Below are 12,500 nucleotides of genomic sequence, written 5' to 3'. Positions count from 1 at the left end.
GGGCCAGAGATAGAGTTCCAACAGAAATGTATAACAAGACCGTTGGGGGATGTAAGAAAGAGGAAAATTATTTTATGGGAAGCAGACATTTTGTGGCAGGACATGTCCTCTGTGGAGCTGGGAGAAGTTAGGGGATATTCTACGGGGTCTGGATACGAGGAAACGTCTGGGACCACTGTACAGGATGCAGAGAAGAAATGTTGCGATATGATGCGAAAGAACAATTACACGTTCTTAGCTTGAATTACATTTTCAAAAAGTCGTTTCTGGTACTTTTCTGGTACAGTTGGTTTGTGTTTCGAGTGAAATGTTTGAAAAGAAAAACACTAAAGCCAAAATAGAGAGACTACTCTCACCTAAACAATAGGAAAGGGAACTTTGACTAAGTGTTGTCTCCTGGAAAATACTTGAAGTTGCAGAGCGACTTTTCTTTTGTACATAACTGCAGATTTATATGGTCAGATTCAAAACCAAATGCATTTGTACGATCCCTAGGGATTCATATGTGGCTTAAGGTCGCCTATCATCCAACAGCTACTGTTCTACATACAAGTGTGAAAGCTTGTGGGTATTGCTATTAGCGTGCATGGCTAACATGGGTGTTAGCCAGAGGTACATAACAGGTCCCCACTGGGCTTCTCCCTAGAAAACAATAAGAGTTCTTCTGGTGGTGAGGTATAATCTGAACAGTAGACTAACTGTTCCCTAGCTAACGCTAACTGCTACTTAGCCAAACGTTTCATGGCTAACCTGTCTCCAGTTTGGAAGGAACTACAGCCCCTGGTGGGCTTGGTGTGTTCAGTAGAACGTTTAGAAGTTTTGTGTGGAGTGAGCTTCTTTTTTTTTTACTGCAGATTTATTGGGTGTGTTTCTGGCACTCTGGATCATTTTATAGGTCTTATAGATCTTGAATATTTTTGGCGGGCGTAACAACATCTGAGGGCTTTCTGTCTCCCTCTGGTTGTGTTTCATATTTAAACGGATCAGCAGTTTGTATGTACGGTATTTATTTTTTTCACTTTTGGCTCGGTGAGAAGGCGCCAGCAATTCAACACGACAAAGGACACACATCGCATGAAGGGAGCATTCACGCCACTTTGTCAGTCAAAGTTTGAGTGTAATATTGAACAAAAACCTTCAGAACCAAACATATTATTTTACACTTGTACTTTCAATTACTTTTATATCCTCTACAAGTACCTTGCACTGTCTTCAGGTCAGACAGCTGATGCGTCACCCTAAAACACAAACCTCAGAATGTTCATTAAACTTCATGTAAAATTCGTAGTAACTGATTTTACTGGTCAGAAATTATCCAGCAAATACTTTATTCTCCAGAGATTAAGTCCTATCTCCCAACCGATGTCCAAGGTGGATATAAATGTTTGCTGTGATTGTAGTTTTGTGTAAATAGTATGTAAAGTACTGTATGTAAAATACAGTATGTGTTTTGTATTATATTCAGTCATTCTGTTCATTTATACTGTCAAAATTATAACAGCTGCTATTTTAATAATTCTCTTGATTTGTTTCTATGTACTTTGCATTTTGTAAAGTTCCTACCCTTTATAATCACATTTTGATATTAAATTAACAATTTAACTTACACTTCTGAAATGTTTTTCACTGTATGCTTCACTGTTGTTACATTCAACTTTCTTTTGTTTCATTCTGTAGATTAATGTTATGCAGCGTATATCGTGGTAAACTACTCAGTTTAATGTTTCAAATTCAAGTGCATGTTCAATATCCAGGTCATTTTCTTAGGCTTTGGATTAAGGTTCTCGATTTTCTTGCAGTGGAAATCATCTTCTGTTCTTTCTGAATTGCACCAAACCCTTGGGGTGTGTGGTGGGGTGGTGTGTGTGTGTGGGGGGGGGGGGGGGGAAGCAGCAGAGGGGCTGGGTCAGATGACTGTGTTGGGTCAGATGACTGTGTTGTTCCTAACCTGAGATAAGGTTACATTTATACTACAACAATAAATCAGGGATCACCAAAAACCTTCCAACCTCGAGCTGTGTGGCGATTTGATCCGCTCAGTAATCTCCCTGGTGCAGATTCAAACAGCCGTAGAGTAAAACGTCCGTTTCAGCATTCTTTGCAGAGGCCTGTGACAACCTAACCTGAAAGATTTCTGTCTCACTGATGATGAAACAGGAAGTAAATAAACTTTTTATTCTCAGTACTGTGCTGTCATGACATGGTGATGCAGAACAGTTTTCTGTTTTGACATCACTACACATTTAAATGCCATGTTGTATGCAGTGTTTATCATCAGGTTACTGAAGACTGCTGAAAAGTAAATCATGTAACTCCTAGATTCCTAGACTTACTACATTCTGCCGTTGGGTCAGTCGTTATGGAAAGTTATGGTGGGAAATCACCCTAAATAGGAACTTGAAACCTTGTACTAAGCTTTTACGAAACACTAGAGACATTATAAAGATCAGGCATTCTCAATTAGACCATAAATTAACTGAAATCTTGATTTATGATATATAAAAAAGCTTTTGTTGTAGTGACCTGGGACATTCAATACTAACTAGGCAATGAAGGTTATGTTGAAAGTCCTTTATTTAACACACTGGCGCATGTGTTTAAGTTTATTATCTAAAGTGAACTGAAAGATGAACATTGATACTGTTGCATGGTTGCTCAAGTCCCAATGGACTGCACACTTGACATTGGCCAGTATCAAGATAATATAATCAAATGTACAGATAATATAGTGACAGAAGCCTATTGATATCTGGAAACTGTGATAATGCACTGTTGACACATTTACATTTAGTAATTTAACAGACGCTCTTAGCGACTTACAGTAAGTACAGGGACATTCCCCCCGAGGCAAGTAGGGTGAAGTACCTTTCCCAAGGACACAACGTCATTTCGCACGGCCGGGAATCAAGCCGGAAACCATCTGATTAATAGCCCGATTCCCTAACCTCTCAGCCATCTGACTCCTGTTATGCTTTTCTTCCTATTGCGTCTTAATATTATTGTACAGATTTATGACGGATATTCTACCATGCCATTCTGGCATAGCTCAAATGCTAGAAAGCATATTTTGTACATGGTAAACAAACTAGCTGAGTCATTTCAGCCCTCTTCAATCGTGTAGCACTTGTTTACACAGGGAAGCACAACAGATCATGGTTCCTGCTGGAGAAAAATGTTTGTGTCAAACCACTTCAACGCAATAGTCAAGACTCAAATACTTGTACCTGTGCTTGGCAACACCATTGTCGCTCTGGATAAAAGCGTCTGCCAACTGAGTCAAATATAAAATATAAAAGAAATATTAAAATGCAAATCCCCGACCCACCAATGAACACAGAGCAAACACAAATCGTCAGAAGTTTTATGATGTTTAGTTTTTTGTTGTTGGTCAAATCTACTATTTTAAACATGTGGATACAGTAGAAATATGAAGTTGCCAACCTTGTTTGGTTGGGAGTTAGTGAATCGCAAGCATCTTTGTATCTACAGGCCTTTACCGCCCCCTACTGCCTGAAGTTTCTCCTTACAGTTTTTGCTCGACCTGCATTGGTCTTGAAACGAACGTTCTTACAATCAAAGACATACAAACAAGACCATCGTCTATGCAAGAATTGCTCCATGGAACATAAGATATATTAGGACACTGTGTGGTCAAATCTATGTAGTAATTGTTCTTCCATCTATACAGAATTCAGTTTATAATTGACAAAGTAGCGATGAAGTCCAAGTGTTTCGTTTGCAGTCCTCTTGGACCCAAAACTGATTTTATAATCTCACTGTCAGATAGTTGTTTTAACAAATATGAATCCAATAATCCTGTGTTTACTGTTGCAAAAAAAAGGATGACACAGTTTGTCCAATCAATGGTGAGCCCAATGTTCTATCCCTGTGATTAGCCAATAGAAAGCTCTCATCTGTCTGATGACGCATCAAAGGAAAACATGTCAACTCATCCCAGGGATGTGCTGTTAGTGGGTGGGTCGATCTCTCCGCCTGGTGAGCCAACGTGACCGCTGTCCTAGCATCTGGGTAAGGATGAGCCAATGGGAAAGCAAATTTCTCTGCAGGGTAAGCCAATAGAGTCCTTTCGTTGGTGTGATGAGCCAATGGGAATGCGGCGCTGCATACGTGATGGGATACGCTGACTCCTCCCACACCTGTAAAGGCAGAAGCCCCCTTTATAATGTTGTTGATGACAATATTATCACATGATATCGTATATTAATCAATGAACGATCACAACACATTATGAAAACATCAAGAGCTAGTTTCCTGGAGATTGAATAAGCAGAGAGTGGAACTGAATGCTCTGTGTAGTGTGTCTCCAGAAGGGTTGAAGGGGGGTTCACCTCTGTCTGGAGTTGTGCTGAGGCTCTGACAGCTCCAGGACTGCGACGACGACCCACAACACACCTCTCTGTCCCTTGAAAGAGCCTAAAGATAGTATGGATGGTGAGCTAACTCATGACTTGTTGACTTGACGCACCATGAAACACGTGAAATACATGGACGGGAAAGGTTAGCCTTATCTTGAGTCATTATAGAAAGGTACATGTATTTTATTGAAGACGGTACCTTTTGAGTCGGCAAATTAGTTTCTGGTTGTTTTTCCATCCCAGGTCCCATCCAAGGAAACACGTGAGATAGATCATTGTGTAAACGATTTCCTGTGAAACCAAAGATCAGTTAAGAGCACATATCTCTTGTTATATACGTATCTCTCGTTTGGTACTTTCAGATCCAAAACTCACCCCGCTCACCAGATTACAAAAGTATTTCATTCAATTGAAAACTTTTTTGTAGTGTTCTGTAGATCCTGTACAAATGGGATCTACTTACTCTGTTCATGTCGGAGGCTGTCTTTTGGTTTGGCTTCCCTCCTCCATTTGGCCCTTCTGTTTGAGAACCACACCTCCAGACACATGGAAAACACATGAGATAGATGATCAATTGTTCATTTCTATGGTTGAAATCAATCCTTCCCTTTCCTAGAAAGATATTCCAAGAAAAAACTATTTTTAACATCCAAGAACTGAGGAGATGCCTGGCATGATACGCAGCAAGCTTGCTAATACTGAATAATTTTGAAATAAAAACGGGTTAAATGTTGTTGTAGGCTACCTTGATGGTGTCTTCTGGAAGTTTAATATCCAGCGACAACTTTTCTCTGGTAAACATATCTGCATATTGACTCTTACTGAACTCTGAGATTATAGAGATAAGGATTAGATCATTAACTGAAAAGTATATTTCCCAAACTGGATTGTATAATTGTAAAATGGTAATGTAGTGGTGTTACCTTGCTCCAACACTCTGCTTTGCTCTGGGGTGAATGTGGTCCGGTTGCGATGCTGAACACCACCGGACCGCTGGCCATTCACCGTCTCCATCACCTCGCTGTCTGTAAACTCTCCTTGCGTCTCTGCGGCACGCTCTACTGGCAATGCCAACGTAGAAAGGAAATTATACTGAACGAATATTCACACGAAGAATGTTTTAAGTGCTGAAAAAGTGTGGCGTTTTTTGTTGTGTTGTTGTTGTTGTTTTTTTAAACTATTGACTCTATTGACCAGTGATGGAAGTCACGTGTCCATGCACGTCTGAACTTCATTCAGTAGGTAACATGATATAACCTCTACTCTTGACGCAAAAGTTTGGAGTTTGGCTAAGGTCAACTTTATGTGTCAAAATACTAATGCACAAGGTTAGGGTCAGGGGCGTTTTTTTTTTTTTTTTTTTAAACCTTCCTGGACAGAAACGGTATAAAGCTGAAATAAATGCATTAGTATTTTTTTCGTCTTATATATAAGTCGTCTTATATTGGCATTTGTCACTTACGCTACAAGCCCCATATTCGCAACATGTTGGGCCACGCCCCCATCAACAGCGCAAGACGCAAACCAACGTACCTGCATTCTGACAGCGCTTCAATGGAGACTAGCAGCTAACCACTGGATACCGTTAGAAAACTGCTGCTCTGAGTGATGCAGTGTGTGAGTTTTAAAATAGTAGTTTTTGACAATCAAGTGCCACCCCAAATAAAAGACTGGCCAGAGCTAGCCCCCCCAGAAATAATGTCCTGGCTACGCCCCTGGTTAGGGTTAGGGTAATACTGACGCCATAGGCTACCTTTTGCAGTGAGACCTCTGCCCAAGAGCGATGGGCTATATGACGCATTAGGACTGAAGCTGGCTGCAATGGGCCACATGCTTACCTTGACTCGGCTCATAAGAATTCAGTGGCTCCAGTTGAATCTTCCTCAAAATTCGGTTTATAGATGACACCTAAAAGCAGAACAATTTCATGTTATTTTCAACACAAAAATGTCAAAGCGGCAACAAAAAAAAGTATTTCCGTGATAAAACAATCTTACGCTTGGAACTTTGGCAGGTTTACAGAATCTTCCTGTGGCGAGCCTTTTTCGGATTTCCCACGCGAAGATGGTGGGGTGTTCTCTCTTGCACTGGATGATTTTAGATGTGACATCCGGAGTGAGGAGGCGAGGTCGACTCCCTCCGATAGTTTTCGGACCCAGGAGGCCTGTTTGGTGGTACCTGCTTAGAATCTTGCTCACGCAACCATTCGACACCTGTCAAGGCAGAGCATGACTTTACGCACAAACCAACTAATGTGTTAATTTCCCCCAAGTACTCCGTCAGATCTAAAATCTTGGTGGCGCAATCGGAGCTGTGCTGATGCGCACCCGTAAAATTCTGGAGATCTCGCAGGGGCGCACACCCTCCAAAGCCAATTCGATCATTTTTCTCCTTTTGGAAGCTGGAAGCGGCCTCCCATTCAGAAATACTCCGCCAAGCTGGTTCACACACCCACTCCCTGTTGAAAAAGAGATAAAAAATGTGTCCGTTCCTTGCCATATTTTATGAAAGTCATAAGCACAAATGTATAAACAAAAAAATGTAAATTAAAGTTAAATACATTATTGCCAATATTTGAAAGTTCCATAATACATGCAAACACTTTCTCTCCTGATAAACATATTCGTAGCCCATATATTTCTCTCATCATATTCATCTTATCATCTCCATCTCATAAGAATTTCTTGCATGTAAAACCGGTTCGTTCTGTTCAGATGCAAACCTTCATTTGTCAGATCCAGTTTTGCCCCGCACATGCCTTTTAGAGGAGTTGTTGAAACAAAAACATCATTAATGGAAAGGTAGAAAGAAGACTGTTTCATATCCACACATACAATATATATAACTGGAAAGAAGCTGAGCATGTTTTGAGGTAAGAAATTGCCTTGAGAGAAAGTGCCTCACCTTTCAGTTATGGTAAGAGCCTGGAGAGATTCGAAATAACAGGTCATACAGGACACTGAAAGGAATCACGCGCGACTGCACAAATATATAGCCCCACGGGGACTTTTAGATGACGTGGTGGTCTGATATGATGTGTCAATATTGTCTCCAAGTCCTGTGTTGAGACAGACTAAATGCTCTGTCTATATCAACCCTATAGGACTGTATGCGTGTAGATGTTAAAGTCTGCAAATAAGACTGTGACTATTGTAGTATTGCGTCTTTAGACACATCTAAAGATATTTAGATCAATATGAAAGGTAATTTTCCAAGACGAATTTTAAATCTGTCTCTTATGATTATCGAGGTCATAATCGAGGTAAAGAACCCTAAGTGTATGCGCAATTCCTTTTTTCACTTGTTTAATTTAAGAAAGCCCATTTACCATTAAATCAAAGCAATAACTTAATCCTTTCTCTTTCTCTTTTGCGCAAAATTGCCAACTTCTAAATTAACATCCTCACAGCTGCTATATTGGGCCTTAATGTAATTGCAGTAAAGCACATTTGAGATTGAATTTCATTCTGATGGTTCTACGTTCGTCCTACCCTAAATGCAAAACACAGCTCCCGGTCACGTGACTTGAGCATCCTTTCAAGTTAAGTGTTCTAGATTAGTCATATTGAACCTCCTTTTTCAAAACAAACATTTGAAAATCTGTCCCTATGTCGACTGCCATATGGTAAAGTGCTTTTGATAAATCATAAATCCATCATCCAAGTCTCTTTTATTACATTTTCTTTCAAGCATGAACAAATAGACTCGGATACGCCAATGAGGTACCAATTGGGACTTCATTTATAAAATAGAAAAGCAAAAAAACTCCCAGATGTCCTCTGACCAGTCAGCAGATAAAATGCGTTGTAAACGTTTCAAAGGAAATATTTGACGAGCAAATATTAGCCAATGTGAAACCACACAAGCCTCGTCTTTTGGCCTGTTTAATGACTAATTGGACATCATTAGCTAGGTCCACACAGATCGAAGTGCCACCGAAATAAAGTGCGGATTTTAAAATGCCATATGGTCCAAATTATACATTAACCCCAGGTTAGTGAACGATAATATTTTATTTTCTGTACAGTCTGCTTTGTCTATGGAGGATAAACACATCGGACACCAAAGTCTCCTTGCCAACCGACAGAAAAGACAAATACAGTATTTATTTATTACTGCACTGAGTTCATGTGGCGATTGATTTAGAGTATTTTATTGCACATTTTGTGTGTACAAATTCAGGTAAATAAAACAGTCACACCGTGGGGACTGAGATGGTTTAACTCTTTTGGCGCGTAATGTACTTGGAGTTCACCAGAAGCGTTGGCCAGCAATATCTGTTTATAGATTAAAAAAGAAATACATACATACTGCAATTCTATTATAAATCGCATTGAATTTCGTCTCCACAATCTTTAGACCTCCTTCTCAGAGTCGTAAAGTGTAGAGAAATGTCAGTTTTTCAACCGCGTAAAAGGAGACCATAAACCTATCCAGAGCGCACCAAATTCATCATGCGCAGTAGGCCTACCCCTCAGACAGTAGCCACTTACATTGTAGAACGGTGTGTCACAACGCAGTAACCGTTGACACGCTCATAAATTTTGAGAGGGGATGTGGAATTTCGGTAAATTAGTATTATAATACTTTTACTAGGTCACGCCTTGACTAGTTCCCTATGACCTTAACAACGCATAGGCAGCTCCGTGCAGTTGCTAAGTGAAAAAGGAATGGTTTGCTATTTGCGCTTCGCGGCAACCCCATTCCGTAGGTCAAATGCAATACCTTTTCGTGGCATTTTAATGCCCGCTTTTAGTCAGATGTTATATATTCTTTGACATTTGTTTTTACGTACGATTTTTCACATTTTTACATCACCTTTAATGCATTACACATTGAACTACAACACTGATCTTTTACTTTGCACAGAAATACATAGGCTACAAGTTGTATCAAGGGTTTCCGTGTCAGTTGCCAAAATCAGTTAGATGAATACATGGGTCAGTTCCAATAGATCGGATCCTTTAATGGTTTTTAACACGTGCAACATAATAGGAGCTCTAGCACAATGACTGAATAATTGTAAACTGAACTCTAAAAACGTAGTCCTTCTAGAGTTTTCTGCTGTTCCTGCACGGGAATGTTGATGCCTTCTTTCACGGATCTGCGCATACACTTGGGCGCATACAATGGATTGCAATGACTTATTAATAGCATATCCTCCACGACACACACCTGAATAGTATAGGTCAGCCTATATAAGGAACTCAAATTCCATGAACTTTAAGAGTATAATCTGAGTAAGGGTATTGTGTGAAATTGATCTTAAAATGCATTTTTAGGAATTGATGGAGTTTGCTATGAATGTGGAATTTTATTTTATGTCATTATTTCGACCATGACAGCCTTAAACTTATTGCATTTCTTCCTGACTCATAGGCCTGTGGTAGAACATGAAACTCAAATTCCATGGCCCTCTTATGAGGTTTTTAAACATTGTGCTTCTATTTGCTTAATTTCACATTCATTCCACAGCACCACTGCCACTATACCTATTTGTATCAAAAAATTAAAAGAGTAAACAAAAGGCAGATCAGAACAGTCACACAAATAGTAAAAAACCGGATAAATTACCCACATGTTTAATACATCCACATTTTCTAAATTGCCATTGCCAGAAAATCTTATCAAAGTGTAATCATGCTACTAACAGGCTACAGGATAACCCTAACGATTATGTTTCAAAGTTGTTGGACGGTTTGGTTCAGTGTGGGCCTGCTGTTTACTATAAACGTGCAAGCATGTGAACAGCATCTCCACTGACACTCGTCCGGGAGAAAATCTTGTGAATGGTGTTCGCCGCTGTTGGGGTTAATACTATGCTGACGTGTCGAACTTACTCTGCGCCGGAAGTTAACATTTCAACGTGCTTACGCGGCAGACGAGAGCTCCATTCACTTCAATGGCAAACGCGGAAAAGTAACGGTTTGACGTGTGTATACATGGTACCGTGTGTTTCCGGTATAACGTGTGTGTTCAACGGTCTACAGTCCTTTCCTTTCCTTTTGGCGTTCAGTAGAACAGTCACTTAAGACTCCCGGCTCCTTCTCCCTAAACGGTGTATCTAAATCAGCGGACATGGCAACTTCTGTATCGGCTCAAGCTCAGGCTAATACCGCTTCGACCTCGCCACCGCAGAGAGGAATTGTCAAAATGGTAGGAACACATACATGGATCCTGGTGTCTGGGACACGTTAGCAAGCTAGCTAGTTAGCAAACCGCTTAGCCAGAGTCCGACAAAGCAGTCTGCATCCAAACAAATAATAATTTAATTTCTCCTGACATGTCATGTGTCCAGGGCTGTATTCTTTCAACGTATGTGTGGATTATGTCATTGCTGTCTGGGCGGCTTTTTATTTAGAATAGTGATAAACTACTTGTGCTAACCGCCTGCAGCAGTTTGAGATTAGCTAGCTAACTTGCATGTCAGAAAGCTAATTTACTTTTTGTTTCCTTCATTGCTTCCCTATTATATACGACATTGATGGATGGGTAGCTAGCTGGTGACAAAAAACGTAATTATGACCCGAACATTATTTTGAAAGAAGTGACAGAACGTTAGCTAGCAAAAGCTTGTTCCTGCCACATATGGTACATTTTTGACTTGTTGTAGACAATAACTTCCAAGCTATCTACCTAGTCATTTGCGTTCAAAGTTCGGGGCTCCCTTTAGAAGGTAGTTCGTATTAAGTTGACGTCGAACAACTAGAGTAGCAAGTTGCCCAACTACTGGTTGAGGTATTCGCCTGTTGCCAAGTTCAGCTCAGGTTAGCTTTTAGCTCAGCAAGCCATCTCTTGTACTTCAGAATACTTGGCTAGCTTGCATTTATAAATAAAACAGCGCTGCGATTAAACAATGAAGCAATATGTCTGTACTAGACATCTATCATTCTAGTTTGTGAAAGATCTTGAGCTGTTAATCGGAACGTGGAGATCGTGATGTTCTAGAATGTTTGCATGCGCTGTTATGAAAGCTACCTCGAGGAACTGACACGTAGTTCCTCAGCTCCTCATCTGAAAACTCGTAGACTACCTTATGGTTCCAGCTATACCGTGGCCCAAAGTAATCCTCGGGACAGCACGGTCTCATTCTAACTTGACATGTTTTCCCCGGCAAATGTCGGTCGTTACGGCTTTCATTTGATCCATTTAAATCGCAGACTTTTATTGTATGATTTTTAGTATCTCTATAAGTAGCCAGCCATGCTAGTTGCTAGCACATCCTTTATTTATTTATTTTTTATTGAGTCCAAGCTTCTCAACCTGCACACTAACGTACGTTAGTGATATAGCCAACGTTGGCCTCTTATCAATTTGTGGAGTTTCAATTTGACTGAAATCATTAAAGACGAACATTGCCAAATTCATTCATTATACCTAGCACTAATCTCATCGATCGAAGGCTAATCGTCAGTGTAGTAGTCATGACTACGCCCGAGCTGCAATTTATCAAAGTAAGTGAGCTGTAGGAGTTTGATCTCATCACTGTGGTGTTTGCGTTTGGATATGCGCAGTATCTCTTGTGGCTGTGCAAGAGAAGACAAAGAAACGGATTACTTGTTGACACTTTGGGAATAGCGAGCATGTAAGGAGGTTGAGCTGCACACAAGGGAAGGCTATTTATGGAACACATCTCATAAAATGTTTTCAAGTGAGCTTCCCTCTGTAGACTGTCATCAACACTGCACACTAGGCTATCACACATACCGAAAGCTTCTATGATGATGATCATGTCTTATCTCTCATATGTCACATTCAGAGAGGTAGTTACTGTAGTCATCCAGTGTTCACAATCACATGTGGTCATCACAGGAAGTGAGACAAGGATGCTAGGCTGTGCGTGTGTGTTGTGGAACACAGTAACCTGATTCTGCCGTGGGTCAGCATTAGTTTCCCTTCTTGCCTGCGATGCTGTCAGGAGTGAGTCACTGGGACGATCTGGGAAACTGTGAGCCGAATCCTGGCTCTATCTGGTCAGACATCTTAAATCAACAAGACACTGTGGTCCGCAGCCGTAGAGGGGCCTCAGATAACGGGCGTTTGCTCAGATTCTGTAAATGCTTCGGTTGTCATAGGCAAACCCAGGACGAGGCTATATCTTTTTTTATGTGTTTTTTTTTACCC

The 12,500-nt window shown here is 40.5% G+C and overlaps 3 protein-coding genes across 3 annotated transcripts in view; 2 read left to right on the top strand and 1 right to left on the bottom strand.

The window, feature by feature from the left end:
• The window catches only part of LOC134037870 (hepatocyte growth factor-like), a 22,678-nt gene extending 20,825 nt beyond the window's left edge, over positions 1-1,853 (top strand). Inside the window, 1 exon segment of the mRNA XM_062483424.1 lies at positions 1-1,853. This exon segment is cut by the window's left edge and continues 244 nt beyond it. The gene's annotated coding sequence lies outside the window, so the exon portion shown is untranslated.
• A 1,641-nt stretch (positions 1,854-3,494) lies between these two features.
• LOC134038022 (paired box protein Pax-4-like) lies at positions 3,495-7,132 on the bottom strand. The gene is made up of 10 exons (XM_062483614.1): positions 7,099-7,132; positions 6,704-6,834; positions 6,374-6,589; positions 6,215-6,284; positions 5,300-5,434; positions 5,122-5,204; positions 4,840-4,912; positions 4,576-4,667; positions 4,350-4,434; positions 3,495-4,157 (listed from the first exon to the last, which is right to left on the bottom strand). Exons 1-10 carry the CDS (start codon positions 7,130-7,132, stop codon positions 3,823-3,825), a joined length of 1,254 nt encoding a protein of 417 aa, XP_062339598.1. The 3' UTR covers positions 3,495-3,822.
• A 3,138-nt stretch (positions 7,133-10,270) lies between these two features.
• Positions 10,271-12,500, top strand: part of LOC134038021 (staphylococcal nuclease domain-containing protein 1-like) — a 12,215-nt gene continuing 9,985 nt past the window's right edge. Inside the window, 1 exon segment of the mRNA XM_062483613.1 lies at positions 10,271-10,532. Within this exon segment, the coding sequence (XP_062339597.1) occupies positions 10,455-10,532 (78 nt within the window). The 5' untranslated portion in view covers positions 10,271-10,454.

Source organism: Osmerus eperlanus, chromosome 17, assembly GCF_963692335.1.
Source record: "Osmerus eperlanus chromosome 17, fOsmEpe2.1, whole genome shotgun sequence".
Taxonomy (NCBI): Eukaryota; Metazoa; Chordata; class Actinopteri; order Osmeriformes; family Osmeridae; genus Osmerus; species Osmerus eperlanus.
Note: the sequence above shows the minus strand (reverse complement) of the source record. Positions and strands in the feature narration are given on the sequence as shown.

Bases quoted from the DNA above. Each gene is read 5' to 3' on its own strand.
- LOC134038022 (XM_062483614.1), bottom strand. From the start codon at position 7,132: ATGTGCGGGGCAAAACTGGATCTGACAAATGAAG. The intron at 4,668-4,839 runs GTAAGTAGATCC...TTGGTTTCACAG, and splicing joins CAGCCTCCGACATGAACAGA to GAAATCGTTTACACAATGAT. The intron at 4,158-4,349 runs GTGAACCCCCCT...CTGCCTTTACAG, and splicing joins CAGCACAACTCCAGACAGAG to GTGTGGGAGGAGTCAGCGTA.